This window comes from Papio anubis, chromosome 11 (genome assembly GCF_008728515.1).
Source record: "Papio anubis isolate 15944 chromosome 11, Panubis1.0, whole genome shotgun sequence".
NCBI classification, from domain to species: Eukaryota; Metazoa; Chordata; class Mammalia; order Primates; family Cercopithecidae; genus Papio; species Papio anubis.
This window is the reverse complement of record NC_044986.1, coordinates 83289453-83309050: the sequence shown is the minus strand read 5'-3', so window position 1 is coordinate 83309050 and position 19598 is coordinate 83289453. Positions and strand designations below refer to the sequence as shown.

General features: G+C 50.3%; 1 protein-coding gene across 1 annotated transcript; it reads right to left on the bottom strand.

Annotated features, from left to right (window-relative positions):
* Positions 1 to 13782: 13782 nt before the first annotated feature.
* On the bottom strand, positions 13783 to 18090 carry ADIRF (adipogenesis regulatory factor). Its single transcript, XM_003903668.5, has 3 exons — positions 15879 to 18090; positions 14218 to 14280; positions 13783 to 14003 (listed from the first exon to the last, which is right to left on the bottom strand). The coding sequence occupies exons 1-3, from the start codon at positions 15937 to 15939 to the stop codon at positions 13897 to 13899; spliced, it is 231 nt and encodes a 76-aa protein (XP_003903717.2). The 5' UTR covers positions 15940 to 18090; the 3' UTR covers positions 13783 to 13896.
* Positions 18091 to 19598: the final 1508 nt, after the last annotated feature.

Below are 19598 nucleotides of genomic sequence, written 5' to 3'. Positions count from 1 at the left end.
GAGTAAGTAGGAAGTACTGAATCAAGAGCACTCTGTTTTTTGTGAAGTCTTATACTACCATTGGACTTCTAAAACCATGTTTCTTTAAATTTTATCCTGGTTCTCTTTCAAAGTAATGTATATGCAATTTGTATTTATATGTAAAAATATGCAGGTGAGAAATGCTAATATAAAATTATTCCAAAGCCTTTTCTAAAGTGTCAAGAAGTGCTAGGATTTACTTAGCAGAAATCACCTGAGGATGAATTCCTTGTCAATTCTGGGAAGTGACTGCCAGAGAGAGGAAAAACAGAGTGGTCACAAAACTGTGATCAAAAAACAGTCTGATCAAAACATACACTAAGAAATTCGTAATTGTTAGATAGAAAAGACAAATGTGCAGATTCCCTGAGACTCCTCACTAAGTTAGTATTTGCAGAAGTAAACCATATTTTAACCATTCAGTTTCCTTTAGGACCCATTTAGTTTTAAAAACATTCAATATTAATGAAATACCTAAATCTATTAGAAATATTCTTTCAAAACATCAGAAAGTCAAGATAATTTGACTAAGTAGCTAAAAATAAACTCATTTTGTAGAAAGAATGCAAGTAAAATGTTCAATAAGTGAACATTTTATCACAGGTTATTCTGGCAATGCTGTACTTCTTGTAGTTCATGGTAATCTATGTAAGAGTCCTAGTCTTGTCAGGAAAGAGGTATTTTACCTAAATAAAAGAAACAAAAATGTAGTATTCTGTTGTTTTTGACTCCATCTCGAGTTGGATTAAGAAGGCTTATTCTGAAATAGCACAGAAAAACATGTGAATCTTCTGGATCACTATCACTATTACAATTAAGATGCATCTGAAAACAGCATGGGTCAGCTACAGATTATGTCAATTCCCAAGACGCAACGTTTTACAGACTTCATACACAAAGCTCTCAACTCACAAAGGTGAAAAGATAACTGACTGACTAGGTCAACAAGCAAACCATCTCAACAAGATTAAACGAATGCAAAACAGATGCACTCCAAATGCAAATGTGGTGCGCAGATTATGCTACCTCTGGCCATATGTACTAAAGAAGAGGGAGAGAACTCAAGGCCCCAGAACAAGAGAGAAGTCCAGGCCAGGCTCTGGGCACTAACTAGTCATGTGGACTCTGAACACTCACCTCATCCTTCATGGCCTCAATTTCCACATCTATGAAATAAAGGGTCTGGCCAGGAGACACATAACAGCATTCTACATGTAACTGGAGAAATTGTGTCTTGGATAGGTGAGGGAGGGTAATTAATGGAATTGCCTCTAGAGGGCGAATAATTAAAAGAATTGCCTCCAGTTTCTCCATGGCTTTCTAAAGAGGGGTCAAGACTTGCTGGATGCCAGATGTCTTCCAGGGATCCCAAAGAGCTGGTCTAGGGAGGCAGTGCTTTACTGTATTATAGCAGAGGAATTAATCACACTAATTGCTTACTCTGTACTTCTGCTTAAAGATACAATATAAACAAACACAATGAGAATTAATTTTAAAGCAATCAAAAGGCCTTCAAATTATTAAAGCTCCTGAAGATTCAAACATTACATCCACATATAGAATTATTACGCTAGGGGCAATTAATGATTTGATTTATAGATATTTCATATAGGTTTGATATGCAACAAGTCTAGGGGTATAAAAATCACTAAAATCTGCCTTCTAATAAGCAGTGATTTCTGCCTTTTTCTTAAAAAAAAAAGTTATATCAAAATAGTAAAAAATGAATATTTTAAAATAAAAAATGGCTGGGCGCAGTGGCTCACACCTGTAATCCCAGCACTTTGGGAGGCCGAGGCAAGTGGATCATGAGGTCACAAGCTTGAGACCAGTCTGGCCAATATGGTGAAACACCGTCTCTACTAAAAATACAAAAATTAGCCAGGCATGGTGGCTGGCACCTGTAGTCTCAGCTACTTGGGAGGCTGAGGCAAAAGAATCACTTCAACCCAGGAGGCGGAGGTTGCAGTGAGCCGAGATGGCACCACTGCACTCCAGCCTGGGCGACAGAGTGAGACTCTGTCTAAAAAAAAACATAAATAAATAAAAATTAAAAATACAAAATCATCAAGATTTATTATTATTCTGCCTACTGAATTTTAACTTATCCTTCAAGTTCAAAAAAAAAAAAAAAACAATTTCTTTCTCATGCAAACTTTCCCCATATCCCCAATTAAGATGAATTATTGAAGCATCCTGGGTGATTCCTGAAAACATTCAATCCTTCAATTATTCAGGCCCAGTTTAATGGCACCTGAGAACAATTATATACTGAGACCTGTGCTAAACTGACAAAGGCGACCAAAGATCCTATACAGGGCACACCTGTACCCTCACATTGGCTCCAAAGTCTCCAGAGGGAAACGGACAGGACATGATGAATCAGCTCTCTTTTTACTGTATTATGCTTGGAAAGATTGTTATGGAAACATAGACAGATAAATCAACCTTGCCTGGAAAAGTGGGAAAAGGTTCAAACCAGAGGCAAATTTAGATCAATATGTACCAAGAACTCACTGATTCTTACAGGAATAGGATATGACCAGACAGACAAGTGAAATGACAACGCCATTCTAGAAATAGAGAAGATAAACAAAAGAACCGAGAAGTGGAAGTTGAAGGCCAGCTCAGGGTGCTTTGTGACCAGGCCTAGTCAGCAGTGGGGAGATTTGTGCTCTATGCTAAGAACATTCTCTGTAATGACAATCCACCCTTTTGCACTAAGAATTTAAGAGCATTTATATGAATATATACATTCAAGGAAAGATAAAGTGAAAAATTTGCTATCAACTCTGTGTAAATTTGGAACAGCTTCAACTGCATTTCTTTGTTTAGAAAGTTTTATTTTATTTTAAAATGTAGTCTACAAACTTGAGCCTCAATTTTTGGCAATAAACTCAAAAATGATACATAAAGCATTACAGAATTCACTTTGTCCTTACAGGAAAGAAAAAAAAAGAAAACAAACCTCCATACAAGAGGAGGTCTGAAGGAACTCCCCAAACCTCCATGATTTTGCAGGAGACGAGATAATGGTAATCACCTGCAGCACCTGGCCCCATCTAGATTAACTAAATTTACTGAGGCTCCAGAGGAAGGTCTTCAGGACTCAGACCTTAGTTATAGATTAGAAGTTAATCAAAGGAAAGAAGTTTAATTGATTCACAGTTCCTCACGGCTGCGGAGGCCTCAGGAAACTTACAATCATGGTGGAAGGAGAAGCAAACGCGTCCTTCACATGGCAGCCGGAGAGAGAAGTGCAGAATGAAGAGAGAAAAGGCCCCTTATAAAACCATCAGATCTCGTGAGAACTCACTATCACGAGAACAGCATGTGGGAACCACTCCCATGATGTAATCACATCCCACAGATCCCTCCCCCAACACGTGGGGATTACAATTCAAAATGACATTTGGGTGCAGACACAGAGCCAGACCGTATTACAGAGCCGGAAGAGCTGAGTAGTGGGCGCTTAGTAAATGTTCATGTCCCTGCACAAGGATGGCTTCAGAGAGGTGCCACTTGTGCAGTGCAAAAGCCCCACACTCAGAGGGGACCTGAACTCGGTTTAATGCTCTCTTCTCACTGCCTTGAAATTCTTAACAATTTTTGAACGACAGACTCCACATTTTCAGTTCTCACTGGGTCCTGCAAATTATGTACCTGGTCCTGCCCCTGAAACAAAGATATGGTTTGTCCATGAAGGGGCTCCCTCGACCCCTCCCTGCCCGTCTCACTCCAAGATGCCCTAAGTGTAGGGGAACACAGAGCTAGAAGGTGGTATTTGATGATGACCTTGGAGGAGCCACCTGATCATGGCTGGCAATGCATGTGTGTGGGTGGGAGAATTTGGTTGCTCTCTCCTGGCAGCCTCCATCCCATGCACAAAGCCTGCACTTAGCCTGTCTGTCCCCCTATGTACCCCTACTTGACTCAGACCAGGAGTGTGGATGGGGGGGGCACTGGGCCCACTGTTCCCGGTCCCAGCTGTAGTTCCCTGTTGATTGGGGTGATTTGGCTCCTCTGACTACTCCTGCCCCATCCCCACTAGGACAGGAGGAGTTGGTGAAGGGGACAGGGTGGGAGGTTTAATTAGCAGCCAGGGCCAGGCAGCAGGCAGTAGGGCAAAGATCAGGCTGACTTTTCCTGCTACAGATCTGCTCTCTGGAAGATGCATTCATGGACTGGCTTAGACTGTGGCTTGGCTATTTTAGGAATATTCTTAACCCTTCCTGAGTTACTCCCATCATCAGACTTCTCTCCCAGAGCACAGAGCACCAGACTGTTCCCCCTCCCTGTTCCCTCCTCCCCAGTCCCTGTTTTCCTCCCTGGCAGGTGAGGTCAGAGTTTTCTCAGGGGTGGGACAAGTTGACTTCTGCCAAGGAAAACTCCCAGGTCCCTAAGCCCCCTTCTTTGTCCTGCCCTGTGCCTTCTCTCTCTTCACTTCATCACAGCTCTGGACTCAGCAAGGTGGCAGAATGGGCATGATCTCAGCCCTTCTTCTCATGTTATAAAATTGGAACCTCCCAGCCTGACCAACACGGTGAAATCCCATCTCTACTAAAAATACAAAAATCAGCCAGGCGTGGTGGCGTGTGCCTGTAATCCCAGCTACTCAGGAGACTGAGGCAGGAGAATTGCTTGAACCCAGGAGGTGGAGGTTGCACTGAGCTGAGATAGCACCACTGCACTCTAGCGTGGGTGACAGAGCGAGACTCCGTCTCAAAAACAAAACAAAACAAAAAAATTGGAATCCGACTCTCTCATCTGAGGGAAAACAGCTGACCTGCATCCCAGGAGTAAGAAGGGAAGATGCAGTCCTGTCTTCCAACCTCTGGCAGAGCAGGAGCCCCTGCCTGCCTGGCTTTGATGCCCCATTAGAGGCAAGCTTCCAACAGGGTGTCCCATACAGCAGCCAGAGCCCCTCAATGTCCTGGGGTTCCCTCTGCCTGGTTTTTCCTCCACTTCTGTGGAGATGGGCTTTCACCGTACTGCCCAAGCTGGTCTTCAATTCTTGAGCTCAAGTGATCTGCCCACTTCAGGCTTCCCAAAGTGCTGAGATTACAGGCATGAGTCACTGTGCCCAGCTATACTTCTGTATTTATTTGTACAGAAATAAAAAATTCTGAGTTTACACTCATACCTCAGATTCCAGTACACCACCACATGGGGTGTTGGAAGAGGGTTCCCTGTTTTTTCTTTCTCCAGGAGTGACAAACCCAGTTATTATTTATGATACACTTACTTACGCATTCAATTATACTATATAAAGTTGTCTCAGAATTGCTTACCCACAATCCTATGAGAAAGCATATATTTACTGACTAGATTACAGAATTTATGGAGAGTGTTTGCTGCATTTAACCCTACAGAATCCATTCAACATACTGATTTTCAAGGTTACTTGGATTTTTTTCTTTTGAGTGTGGTTATTTTCTTCATTTGTAGTAGAGTTAGGTTCACTTGTTAGTATTTGCATTCCATTTTGGGTACTTCCCTCCCCTATATTCTGGTTGGTTTTAATTGTTTTGTCTATATTTTGAGTATATGAACATTACTATGGTTCTGAGAACCACAAAAAAAGATATATTCAGAGAATTGTCACTCTCTTCTTATCCCTGCTAGCCTGTTCCCATTCCCTCCCTCTTTCCACCCGTTCCCCACCTGCCCCTTATAAGTAACCAATCTGCAATCCCTTTAGTTTCTAGTTTATCCTTCTTGCATTTTTTTTTAAAGTCAGAGTCTTGCTCTGTCACCTAGACTGCAGTGCAGTGACACAATCTTGGGTCACTGCAACCTCCACCTCCTGGGTTCAAGTGATTCCCATGCCTCAGCCTCCCGACTAGCTGGGATTACAGGCATGTACCACCATGCCTGGCTTATTTTTGTATTTTTAGTAGAGACAGTGTTTCGTCGTTGGCCAGGCTGGTCTCAAACTCCTGGCCTCAAGTGACCCGCCCACCTCGGCCTCCCAAAGTGCTGGGATTACAGGCGTTAGCCACTGTGACTGGCCTTCCTGCACTTTATACAAATAAACAGAGACATTGTATTTTCTTTCATCCTCTCTTTTTTTTTTTTTTCCCTTTGGAGATGGATTCTCACTCTGTCACCCAGGCTGGAGTGCAGTGGCACAGTCTCGGCTCACTGCAACCTCCGCTTCCTGGGTTCGAGTGATTCTCCTGCCTCAGCCTCACAAGTAGCTGGGAACACAGGCACGTGCCACCACACCCGGCTAATTTTTGTATTTTTAGTAGAGGCAGAGGGTTTCACCATGTTGACCAGGCTGGTCTCGAACTCCTGACTTTGTGATCCGCCTGCCTCGGCCTCCCAAAGTGCTGGGATTACAGGCGCGAGCCATTGCGCCCAGCCCATCCTCTCTTTCTTACAGAAAGGACAGCATACCATAGATATGTATTTCTGCCCTTCCCTTTTTTCTAGTCAACGGTAAAAACATACTATTTTTAAATATAGAAAAAGAATAGTCAACATTCCAACATGAATTTTAGGAAGAAGAGAAGACACTTAATAAACAACAGCTGTTATGAAGGAAGACTGTAAAGCAGTTGCCAGAACTCTGAGAGGAGATGGCCAGACAGCAAGAGCAGGCAGGAGAAATATATCTCAGAAATGAATAGAAGAAAAAAGACTAAACAAACAATGGCAGATAAGCACAAGAAGGCAGATGCCACAGTAGATGCCTACAGAACAGAAATGGAAAACGTAAAGAAAAAAAGGAATTATATGAAAAAGATACACAGTATTTGGGAGACAACAGCAGATATGGAAAGTAGGAAGAAAAGAACTTCATACTCACACTTGGAATTCCCAAAAAAGAAAGCTGAGCAATGGAACAGAGCAAATATTTTAAAACACAATTAAGCAGGAGCTGGGCACAGTGGTGCACGCCTATAGTCCTAGCTACTCCAGAGGATGAGGCAGGAGGATCACTTGAGCCCAGGAGTTCAAGGCCATAGTGTGCTATGTTCGTACCTGTGAACAGCCACTGCACTCCTGCCTGGGCAATACAAGGAGACCTCATCTCTAAAAAAAAAAAAAAAAAAAAAAAAAAACAAAGGATAACAAGTGTTGGTGAGAATGTGGAGAAAAGGGAACCCTGGTACACTATTAGTCGAAATGCAAATTGATATAGCCATTATGAAAAACACTATGGAAGGCCGGGCACGGTGGCTCACACCTGTAATCCCAGCACTTTGGGAGGCCAAGATGGGCAGATCACGAGGTCAGAAGTTCGAGACCAGTCTGGCCAACATAGTGAAACCCCACCTCTACTTAAAAAAAAAAATTAGCCGGGTGTGGTGGTGTGTGCCTGTCATCCCAGCTACTTGGAAGGCTGAGGCAGGAGAATTGCATGAACTCAGGAGGCATAGGTTGCAGTGAGCTGAGATTGTGCCACTGCACTCCAGCCTGGACAACAGTGCAAGACTCCGTCTAAAAAAAAAAAGAAAGAAAGAAAAACACTACGAAGATTCCTGAAAAAATTAAATATAGACCTAACTTATGATCCAACAATCTGTCTTCTGGGTAGATATGTATATATACACATACACACACATGCACAGGTACATATATGCACACACACACACATATGTATGTACACATATGTATACACTTTTTTTTTTTTTGAGATAGGATCTCACTCTGCCACTCAGGCTGGGAGCACAGTGGCGCAATCATGGCTTACTGCACCCTCCAACTCCTGGGCTGAAGGGATCCTCCCACTTTAACCTTCTTAGTAGTTGGGACTACAGGTGTGCACCACCACACCTGGATACTTTTCCTGTTTTTTTGTAGAGATCGGGTATCACTATGTCACCCAGTCTGATTTGAAACTCCTGAGTTCAAGCTATCCTCCCACCCCAGCCTCCCAAAGTGCTGGGATTACAGGCCTGAGCTACCACGCCCAGCCTTGAATTAGTATTCAAAGGGCAAGCTGCACACCAGGGAACAGTGAACCAGAACAATAATCACTGAGACAAACTCTAGAAAAATTATTGTACTTCAAACATAAAGAAAGAGAGCAAGCCAGAAATATCATGTTGCTTATTAGAAATTCCTGTGGGAGTCTGGACACAGTGGCTCACGCCCGTAATCCCAGTGCTGTGGGGAGACCAAGGAGGGAGGATCGCTTGAGCCCAGGAGTTTGACATCAGCCTGGACAACATGGTGAGACTCCATCTCTACAAAAACAAAATTTTTTAATTAGCCGAGCATGGTGGCACACACCTGTAATCCCAGCTACTTGGGAGGCTGAGGTAGGAGGATCGCTTGAGCCCATGAGTTTGAGGCTGCAGGAAGCCATGATCAGGCCACTGCACTGTAGTCTGGGTGACAGAAGCAGACCCTCCCTGTCTCTACAAAAAAAAAAAAAATTCCAGTAGGGGGCTGGTGCAGCGGCTCACACCTATAATCCCAGCTCTTTGTTAGGCCAAGGTGGGAGGACTGCTTGAGGCCAAGAGTTTGAGACCGGCCTGGGCAACACAGACCAGCCTGGGCAACATCTCAAAATAAGTAATAAATTTAAATTTAAATTAAAAAAAATAAATTTCAGTGGGCATCAGACATGTAGGGCCTGCTCAACCTTCTATGCCAGAAGGCAGTGCAGCCACGCCTAGAAGATACTCAAGCTGAAGAGGGAGCCACAAACCTCAAACCCAGCCAGGGAGAAAGTCTAAAGGCTACAGACTAACAATACCAACCAAACATTTAAAAATCAGAATACTGTTCACATAAGTCCTTCTTTTTTAAAAATTTTTATTTTAACTTTTTTACCTTTTTAAAAATAGAAAATGTCATACACAAAAATAGAATATAATGGGCCGGGCACGGTGGCTCCCGACTGTAATCCCAGCACTTCAGGAGGCTGAGGTGGGAGGATCACCTGAGGTCAGGAGTTCGAGACCAGCCTGGCTAACATGGTGAAACCCTGTCTCTACCAAAAATACACAAAGTAGCCAGGCATGGTGGCGCATGCTGTAATCCTAGCTACAGGCATGCGCTGAGACAGGAGGCTGAGACAGGAGAATCGCCTGAACCCAGGAGACGGAGGTTGCAGTGAGCCAACATCGTGCCAGTGCACTTCAGCCCAGGCAACAGAGTGAGACTCTGTCTCAAAAAAAACAAAACAAAACAAAACAAAAATATATATATATATGAACCCTCATGGACCCATTACCCAGCTATAAAAATTATTAACTCAAGTACCACATGTCTTATCTCTGTAAACATTTATCATCTGTAACTATTTCATTCTTGAGAAGACTCTGGGCTGGGCGCGGTGGCTCACGCCTGTAATTCCAGCACTTAGGGAGGCTAAGGTGGATGGATCACCTAAGATCAGGCATTGGAGACCAGCCTGGCCAACATGGTGAAACCCCGTCTCTGCTAAAAATACAAAAATTAGCCGGGCGTGGCGGCAGGCACCTGTAATCCCAGCTATCCCGGAAGCTGAGGCAGGAGAATCACTGGAACCTGGGAGGCGGAGGTTGCAGTGAGCCCAGACGGCACCACTGCGCTCCACCCTGGGCAACAGGAGTGATACTCTGTCTCAAAGTAAAAAAAAAAAAAAAAAAAAAAAAAGAGAGAAGACTCTGTAGGACTAATTCTAACCAACCAAGAGACAGCAGAAAATATTCAGTCGCAGGAATGGCAAACAGCTTTTAATATCTTCAATTGCAGATCCAAGACAAAAACAAAGGTGTGGTTCAGGACTAAGGAATGGAATGAAATCTACGTGCTTTCACAGTGTAGAAATGGGACAAACAGCATTTTTTTAAAAGGAGGGGGGAGGGAGAGAAGGGGAGAGGAGGTGAAAGTGGAAGAATCTGCACCCTGCCTCATGCGTAGTCTGATGGGGGTCAAAGCTGAGAACTCCAGGGGTAGATGTTTGGGAGATTAAATACAAAGAAGCTCGTCCTACGGACTGAAAATGGGGATGAAGAAGAGGAGGGAAGAAGGAACACCGTCCAGAAAGAATGGTTTAAGGGAACACCTCCACCCGAAAATGCAGTTATTTGTAAATGGAACCACAATGTAATATTAGTGACTGTGTGTTGGGCTAGATGGGGAACTGGAATTTGGAGAATTAGGAATTATTTGTGGCACTGCTAATGGAAGAACTGATCTCCGGAGAGTTGACTGACACCCAGTAAGTATAGTGTAGCCACAGTCCTTCCTCCTCAGCCAGTCTGGGCTGCACTTGCTCCATGAACCTGGTAGAGACAAGCCTGGGCAGTATAAGCTCCCAAGGGTTTCTCTGGTGAAGCTGTCCTCACAGGGTTAACAAGCATTCTACACAGAAATATAGTGATAATTAAGCATTAGCAGCTATAATTAAGCATTAATGAGGCTGTGCTTTGACTAAATTCCTTCTATGGAACTTCCCATGGCACTGGATACTGACCATCTGCATCCCCACTGTTCCTACAGTTCGGCTTTCTGATGTTAGAATCACATGCTTTCATTTAGGAATTGCTGAAAACGTTTTTTTTGGTCTGTTTTTTCAGTTTTGTTTTTTTTTTCCGAGACAGTCTCACTCTGTCACCCAGGCTAGAGAGTGCAGCGGCACGATCTCGGCTCACTGCAACCTCCACCTCCCAGGTTCAAGCGATTCTCCTGCCTCAGCCTCCCGAGTAGCTGGGATTACAGGCGCACACCACCACACCCAGCTAATTTTTGTATTTTTAGTAGAGACACGGTTTCACTATGTGGCCAGGCTGGTCTCAAACTCCTAATGTCAGATGATCCACCCACCTTGGCCTTTAAAGTACTGGGACTACAGGAGGGAGCCACCGCACCCAACCTAAAATGTTTTTCAGATTCCAAATTCCAGTGAAACAAGTGACCCCAACCAGTTCGAACAGCCCAGAAGAACTTAATCAGCTTGAGAACATGGTTTTTTCATCTCCCGGGCCCCATGACTTCACTCTGCACTCTTGAACCTATCAAAAATCTCCACATTTTGACTTGTTCGAAAACTCTTACGAAACCTAGCCCCAAACTTCTCGGAGAGAGATTTGAGGTTTTCTCCCATCTTGTCTGGCAGCCCTGCAATTAAACCTCTTTCTTCTGCTGCAAACCGGTGTTTTGGGTGTATGGACTTGCCCTGCAAGCAAGCAAGGGACCTATGACAGAGACACTGGCTGTGTACCCTCCGTGTCCCAGACATGGTCCAAAAGCAAGTCCCACCTGGCCCTGCCCTCCAGGGCTCCTAGTGTTGGGGGAGCAGAGGCACACAGGAACAGGCAATTGCACAGTGCCACGGGAGTGCCAGCTCCATGGGGCTGGGGCAATGTGGAAGGGGCTGCATTGCAGAAATGGCTCCATGGTGAACCTGAAAATGAGAAGTCACTGTCATCCAGCAGGAGAACAAAAGGATGGTCCTCCATGCATTCATTTAGCCAGTGCTGCCTGAGCACCGCGGAAGGCACTGGGCATACACTAAAAAGGAGAAAGGACTGGTTATAACCCCATGAACCACCACCATGGAGAAGCACACATGAAGGCAACGGATTAATTCACTGTGACTGTAAAAAGGAGGTACAGGGGGTATGAGAATGTGTCACTAGGGACCTGATGCATCGTGTGTGTGTGTGTGCGCGTGCGCGCACACCCAAGGCCACTGAGACCTGACGTTTGGAAGAGCAATAGGCAAGGGTGATTTATGGAGAGTATGCCAGGCAGAAAACGCAGCAGGTGTGAAGATACCGAGGCAGCAGAAGCATGATGGGAAGGTCAAGGTGGCTGAGGTGGACAGGGAGAGGGTGTTGTGGGAACAGGCTGGAGGTCTGGGAGGCTCTGCCCTAATCAGCAGGTGGGCTTTTCCTCGGGCTTGTTCCTCCTGCGGTTGCAAGTAGCTGGTTCTAGGGATCCTTTCCTGCCACAAGATGTCCAGTGGAAGACGAAGGGCGGCGTGTGTGTGTGTGTGTGTGTGTGTGTGTGTGTGTGTGTGTGTGTGTTTTCCTGAGACAGTGTCTCATTCTGTTGCCCAGACTGAGTGCAGCCGCCCTCGACCTCCCGGGCTCAAGCCATTCTCCCATCTCGGCCTCCCAAAGTGCTGGGATTACAGGCTAGGCCACCATGCCCTGCCTTCAAGGCAAGGAGTCTTTTCTAGAAGACCTCTGGCCTCAGGCCTCACCTCTCTCCTTGGCCGCACCTGGGTCAGCTTAAGGGGCTCACTCACAAGAATAGGTGAAAAGTCCCTTGGGATTCATCCCTGCGTCACATGGGAATGATGCGCACCAGAAGGATGCCGGGCTCTGCCAGTCCAGCCCCACCAGCCTCCTGGAGTGGCCCCGAGGTGCGCTCTCCAGGCCCTGGGACCTGCTCCTGGAGGCGGGGGCTCCTGGAAGCGACCCCGACACTGCTCCAGGTGTCTCTTCAAGGACTTTCCCACATTTTACAAAGAAACCTTTTGGGGACAGTCAGCAACAAGTAACCGGTCGTGGAACTGTGGCAGCCCTGGGGTGAGGGTGAGAGACCCGGTGCTCCGCGCCGGAGATCTCAGACTGGAGAAGGGAACGATCTCCTACGCAGACCTGCACTGCAGCACCTGGGCTGGCAGCCAGACTGAGGACATCGTCCCCTGCTGGGAGGCCAGAGAAGGCAGGGAGCGCGCCTCGAGTCCGCTGGCTGAATCTCCCCAGAACTGGAAAGCACCGCCTAGTCGGTACCTTTGAACTGAAACGCAAAGCCCACGGGCGCGCAGTCCGGAGAGGAGGCGATTGCGGGTGGAGGTAGTGCCAGGGTAAGGACGTGGAGCGGGTGGACAAGAACCGCTAGGGGACCGCTGGGGCGTAACGGGCTTTGGGAGGAAGGGGCCGCAGCAGCCTGCGCCCCACCCCAGGGCCGGGCTTCATCCGGCGCTCAACCAGTGCCACGTTGAGTCACCTACCGGCAGGGCATACTCCGTACCGGAGCCGCGCGCGTGAAGTGCCGGGGGATGTTGGGAACCCCAGTCCATCCGGGACCCGCCCAACAAAACCGTCCAGGGCCGGAGGTTACCGGTTTGTACCGAAGGGAAGCGGTGTGGAAGGGAGGGGGGTCTCCTGCACGCTGGCGCAGGAGCGCACGTGCACGGCCCCCCCGTGCTTCGTTCTCACGTGCACGGCCCCGTGCCCCGAAGCCCCTCCCCGGGGAGTGTCAGGGCGGGACCCCGCCGGGCGGCAGCGCCCCACTCAACAAAGCGTCCCGCGGGCCCCGCCCCATGACTCACCGCTGGGTGGGACGGGCGCGCGGGCAACCCGCGGGCCCAGACCGGGGTAGCGATGGCCGGAAGCCCGGCTCCCGACTCGGCTTCGCCCCCACGACCTCCGGCCGCCTGAAGTCCCGAGGGGCCGTGGCCCTGGGTCGTCTCCCCTGTTCCCAGCCCCTAGTCCCAGTTGGCAGAGAGAAGTTCCCGAGGCTCCCGCCCTTGCAGGGCTCCTTGCCCCGCCCAGAGCTGAGCCTTCCGAGGATCTGAGGACCGAGTCCAGTCCGGCTCCCAGGAAGGGCCGGGATCCTGGGGCAGGGAATAAGGGGCGGGGGCTGGCTCCAGAGTCTGGCGGGGGAGGGGCAGTAACAGAGATGGGGGCTGAGCCTCTGGTCTGGGAGCGTTGGGAGACGAGTGGCGGGATGGAAAACATTCCTGAGACAGTTGGCTTGGATTTCCGAATTTGGGAAGCTAAGACTTCAGCTATGGTGGCTCTGCGCTTGGGATGGGAGGACTGGGCCCAGCTTGCGAGGAGTCATGAAGTGAACACAGGATGGGAACGTGAATTTTAATGAGGGGGCAGACCGAGGAGGTGGCGGATGCCCGGAGGTCTGGGCCAGGCTCTGCTGGATGGCGCCTGGAGGGGGGTCACCCAAGTCTCCCTGCTGTTATTTCAGGAGGCCGAATTTTTTCCCGATCCCAGAGAAGGTGTCAGAGGCCTGGCTAGCAGTCTTGTCGATGGTTTCCTGGGTGGTCTTGGCCAGCTGGTCCATGGCTGGGGAAGGGCAGGAGAGAGGGCAGGTCAGGCAGGGCCCCGGGAACCAGTGCACGTAGGTTTAGCCTGGCCTGGGTCTCCCAAGGGACCTGCTTGGGGCATTGTGCACAGAGGGCTCTGCATAGGAGAGGATGTGCCTGGGCCCCGGGCCGGGGTGGGGCGGGGCAGTGGGAGGTGTGCTGGGGTTGCCCGCCTCCCTCCAGCCCCACCAGACCTTTCTGCCCCGCCTCTGTGGCCTGATCCACCACTTGCTGAGCTGCTGCTCCGGCCGCTGACACTGGAACAGAGAGATGTGGCTTTTAGCCCCTGTTGAGGCACCACTGACCACAGGTACCCCACCATTGCCGTGCCCCTCATGTGTTCTCCAGAGTATTCGGTGGTACAGGTCCAAGGGATGGATGCCATGGAGATGAAGTCCCTGGCCCAGGGCCGCCCAGCCCGAGGGGCAGGATCCCTTTCCATGCCTCTGGGATGTTTTTGTTGATTTCTAACTCTGAGCTCCTCCTCTGTGGGGGAGGAGCTTCCCTTTCCATCTCCAGGGCTGCTGAGAAAATGTTGGACAGAGGAAGGAAGGCAGGGCAGGGCCAGGCTGCAGCTAGCATCTGGACTGTTGGCTAATGCTGGGCATAGCCCAGAAGACCCCTGCCCCCTTTTACAGCTTCTCGGCTAGAAGCCTGGCCCAGATGCCTGAATTCCCACCTTTCATGCACTTGGCCCTGGGGCTTGGACTTTTGCCAGGTTCTCACTGCCTCCTCCCTCCTGTGGCCTGCCCCGGACGGCACACAAGCAAAGCCAGTGCCTCTGTGGACAGGCAGCTCAAGGCATTAGGAGACAAGTGCAGGAAGGAGGCAAAACTTCCAAGGCCGGCCATCTCCTCTGGACCACAGTTCCGCCTGCCGGGAATGGAGTCACCAGCCCCCGGTGGGCTGACAGGTGGCTCCAGCCTGCAGAGCGGAACAGGAAAGGGCCTGCGTTATCCAGACCCCATCCTTCGGAGAGAGTTAGTGAGGCAAGTGTGCTGAGAGGCCCCCTGGGGACCTCCTCTCGATTTAACCCATCAGAAAGCAGCCCATCCTTTGCACCCAGCTCTCAAATGGAAAAGTGAAGTCCAGAAGGAAAGGAGCTGACACGGAGGCTTCCTTGGTAGCATTTTAGCCTCAAGGGAAGAACTGTGGGCCTCTCCTGGGGCACTGGTGAAGGAAGGGGTTGGTTTGGATATTGTCTCCTGACTAGGATATGGGCAGGACTGATAAGGAACTGTAGTCCTGAGGAAGGCTGGGCTAGGTACAGGGAGAGCCCACCCAGTGAGGCAGTGGTCTCCTCACATCTCCCATGCCCCCACCGCAGCTGGGTCACCTCCAGAATAAGGAGGAGAGAGCTGGAGGTGGAGGAACTAAGGACCTTCTTTGCCAGATGGGGACTTAAAGGTAAGGCGACGATTACTTTTCGGGGTTGGGGATGGGATGGAAACAAAGCCCTTTGGGGTCTGGGGCAGCCTCTGGTGGCCGGCGCCGGTGGAGGTGATGGCGGGCCGCCCCCGGTCCTGGTCCTGGACCTGGACCTGGACCTTCACCCTTGCCTGAGGGTCTGGGTGGGGCCGCCCAGCGCCGGCATGTCCTCCTCTGAGGGGCTCCCGCAGTGCCCGCAGCGCGGCTCCGGCTCCTCTGGAGCCTCTGTTCCGCTGCCTCCCTCCGGGCACCATCTCTCCGCGGACCGGGGTGGGCGTCCTGCCCCCCGCTGCGTCTCAGTGGAGGACCGAGCCTTCCGAGCCAAGCTGCCGGTCCGCGAACTTGCCGACCGTGCAGACCCGCCGCTTCTGCCTGCGCGTCCACGCAGCTGCCCCTGCCTGGGCCCTAGGTCGCGCGCTGTACTCACCGGCTTCCTGGGCGGTCCCCTCCACCTGTTGCTTCAGGTCCTGCAAGCCCTTGCTGGCCATAGCTTCGGGAAACCTGTGGAGTCGTCAAGAGCAGCCGGAGCGACGTTGGATCCAGCCCAGAGTGGCGCTGCCAAGTGCCAGCTCCGGTTTTTAAGGCGCCCCAGGGCCGGCCTGCCCCGCGTAGGGGAGAGGACACTGGGCGGTTCCCGTCATACAGGCTCCGGGGAGTGGCCGGGCCCTGCTCCAGAGTCCGCAGGCCAGGGAGCACATCCTGACCTAAGACGGGCCGCCGTGGGAAAGGGGCAGAGGGAACCAGGGACCGAAGAGGGGTTAGGACAGGGGTCCAGAGAGGAGCTGGGGGCAGGAGAAGGGCGCACAGCTCCTCCCAGCTCATCAGCCCCAGCCCTCCCTTTCTTATCTTGGGCGTGAGCACTGGGTCAGCTCCAGGGCAGGAGCTCAGGGCTGGTGTTGACGTTAATGACAGCAGCGGTCTTTTACTGAGCATTTGTCTTGTGCCAGGAGCTGCCTAACACTCTGCAGTCTCTTGTATAATCTTTACAACCACCTCCTGAAATGGGTATTTTTATTAATAGCATCAGTGTATAGGAGGAAACTGAGGCAGCGAGGTCAGCCTCACCCAAACTCACGTGGCAAGGACTTGGATCCTCGAATCTGCCTAGGTGCCTGTCAACCCTAGGACTCTGGCAGCGTCAGAGCCCCCAGCCCCAAACACCTGCAGGGGCACTGCTGACTGGCCCTCTGCCTGTAGCCACTGAAATCCAGTGGATGCAGACGGAGAGGGCCTGGTAAATCCTTCCCCTGGGAGGGCGAGACATAGGAGTGTGCACCTGCAGACCATGCAGTCCCAAGGGGGAGAGGGCAGTGTGCCTGTGCAGCCCAGGCAAGGAGACTGCCATCAGTCACTGAAGCCTGAGGAAGCTGGGCAGAAAGCATGGCTCAGGGAGGGCAGGAATAAGCTTGGGCCTTTCAGGTCACCTTTCCTGAGATGGGGCAGGCAAGGCTCTAGGGTACAACTTGTGACTGTTAGGAGGGGACTTAGGGATCTGGGCCAGAGTGGAGAAGGTCATCCCTGGGGGCAGCAAAATAGCCTGCGAGATACATTCCCCTGGCATACAAGGGGGCGCAGGTCAGGCCCCACCAAGCTGGGTGTACTCCCATTCCAGAGTCGGTCTGCAGGACCTGGAGACCAGTGCTCACCCACCCTGCCTCTCTGGGTCTCTCTAACGCTTCCTATCTGGGGCTGTTTCTTGCACCTCTGGTGGCGTCTCCCCTATTCTGGAGCGCTGGGAAGCCCCTGCCACCCAGGCCCGGTCTGCTGGCACATACCCTGCTTCTAGTGGTGCAGGGTCAGCCCCTAGAGGGAGGTGTCTGGATGTGCACCTGTATACACACACACACACACACACACACACACGCTGGGTATGGATTAATGGAGATAAAGTCAACCCTGGGCAAAGGGAAGAGGCAAGCCATGAGATTAGGTGGAGGAAAGGGGAGGGAGCGGGTCTCAGGCAAAACAAAGTGGCAACAAGAGTCCTCCCAGCCCCCGCCCCTCCTCGACCAGAGCCTGACCTTGCCCTGGGAGTGGCCAGATCGATGCCTGGGGCACTCTGGGGAGCCCAGCTCAGCCCTGCCCTGCCTGGCCAGCCGCAGCCCTGCCAGCCCTCCTGAATCCCACCAGTAGTGTCCAATAGCCAGGCACGCCTTTGAGCACTCCAGTTTATCACAGGCTGCTGGTGCCACTGGGTTCTGGGTCCCATGGGCAATCAGCTGTGAGCTGGACAGGAAGGGAGCAGCCTCTGTTGGGAGAGACAGCCAGTCCCCAGCAGATGATGGTAGTGATAGCTCCGTGTGGCCTTAGTGGCAGGCACTGCAGTCAAACCTCCTGGATTCATATACTCTTAGAGCAAGCCCCTCACCTCTCTGAGCCTCAGCGTCCCCATTACATCACAGCATCTCCCCAAAGTGTGTTTGTGAAGATTAAATGGGCTGAAGGGTGCCCAGCACTCGGCAACAGTGGACTTTGTAAGAGGGTCCAGGGCACCGGGGCTTCTCAGACAAGGGCAGGCAGAAGGAGGAAGCACATTACCAAATTACCATTGCCCCCCCCACCCCCATTTGCTGTGGTGTCACTTTTTTTTTTCCGTTTTTTCTTTTTGGAGACAGAGTTTTGCTCTTGTCGCCCAGCCTGGAGTGCAATGGCAGGATCTCAACTCACTGCAACCTCTGCCTTCCAAGTTCAAGCGGTTCTGCCTCAGCCTCCTGAGTAGCTGGGATTATAGGTGTGCACCACCATGCCCAGCTAATTTGTGATTTCACTTTCTGCAGTTTCAGTTACCCATTGTTGGGGCTCAGAAACCAATACCCCAATATATAGTGCTGTGACATTCTGAACTGAAGAAGCCTTAAGGTCTCTCCGACCAGGCTCCCCCAGGCCCCTCAACCCTTTGTCTCTTCCAAATCATACGGTGAAGTTGTTCCGTGAAGTCCCTCATCTGCCTAAAGTGTGGACCCACCAAAGAAGAAAACGATGACCCCTGGTCCCTTCCCAGAGTTTTCTCTGACTGAACTCATGTCACAGGGAGAAAGACTGAAGCCTGCTCACACACCTGGACAGGGTTTGCAAACCGTTGTCTGCTGTGTGAGCCCAACAGACTTTGTTCCAGGCCACCGTGTGTTCTTCAAACCCACTGAATTCCCCTGAAAATCATTTACTGGCCCCCTGAAATCACCCGCACTTCCCCATTGCATCTGTACCCCATTTCGTGGTGGGGCAGTCACTCTGATTTCCCCCATGCATGTGAATGTGTATTCCATTTCTAATCTGCTTTTATGAGCTGACTTTTCAGTGAACCTTCAGAGGGTAAAGGGAAAGTTTTCCCTTGGCCCCTGCACCGCAATTGGTAAGGTCCAAAATGTCAAAGGGAAAATTCCAGGAATAGCTGGTCGTGATGGCTCACGCCTGTAATCCCAGCACTTTGGGAAACTGAGGCGGATGGATAGCTTGAGGTCAGGAGTTTGAGACCAGCCTAGCCAACATGGTGAAACCCTGTCTACTAAAAATACCAAAATTAGCCGGGCGTGGTGGTGCACACCTGTAGTCCCAGCTACTTGGGAGGCTGAGGCAGGAGAATCACTTGAACCCGGGAGGCGGAGGTTGCAGTGAGCAGAGATCACGCCACTATTCCAGCCTGGATGACAGAGTGAGACTCCGTCTCAAAAAACAAAAGAAAGAAAAAGAAAATTCTAGAAATAAACAATTCATGTTTTAAATAACTTTTATTACAGTATATTGTTACAATTGTTCCATTTTCTTATCGGTTATTGTTAGTCTCTTACTGTGCCTAATGTATAAACTTCATCATAGCGAAACACATGTGTATGTGTAAGAAGACACATTATATGTAGGCTACCTTGGTACTATCTGGGGTTGCAGGCAGCTGGAAACATCTTGGGTGTATCCTAGTGGATAAGGGGAGTTGACTGTGCTCCCACAGGGAGGTCAAAAGCAGCCTCACAGGGTGCAGAGCACATGAGGGTTCAAAGGCAAAGAGCACTGCCAGTGCCCATGGCTGGGAAGGGGCTTCCTGGTGATGTTGGTCATTTGAGTCCAGGAACAAGCCCTGAGTGTATGTGAGAGGGGGTCGTGGGGGTGCTGTGGTAGGGGCAGCAGGGACCCCTCTGGGCTCCTCCAGCAG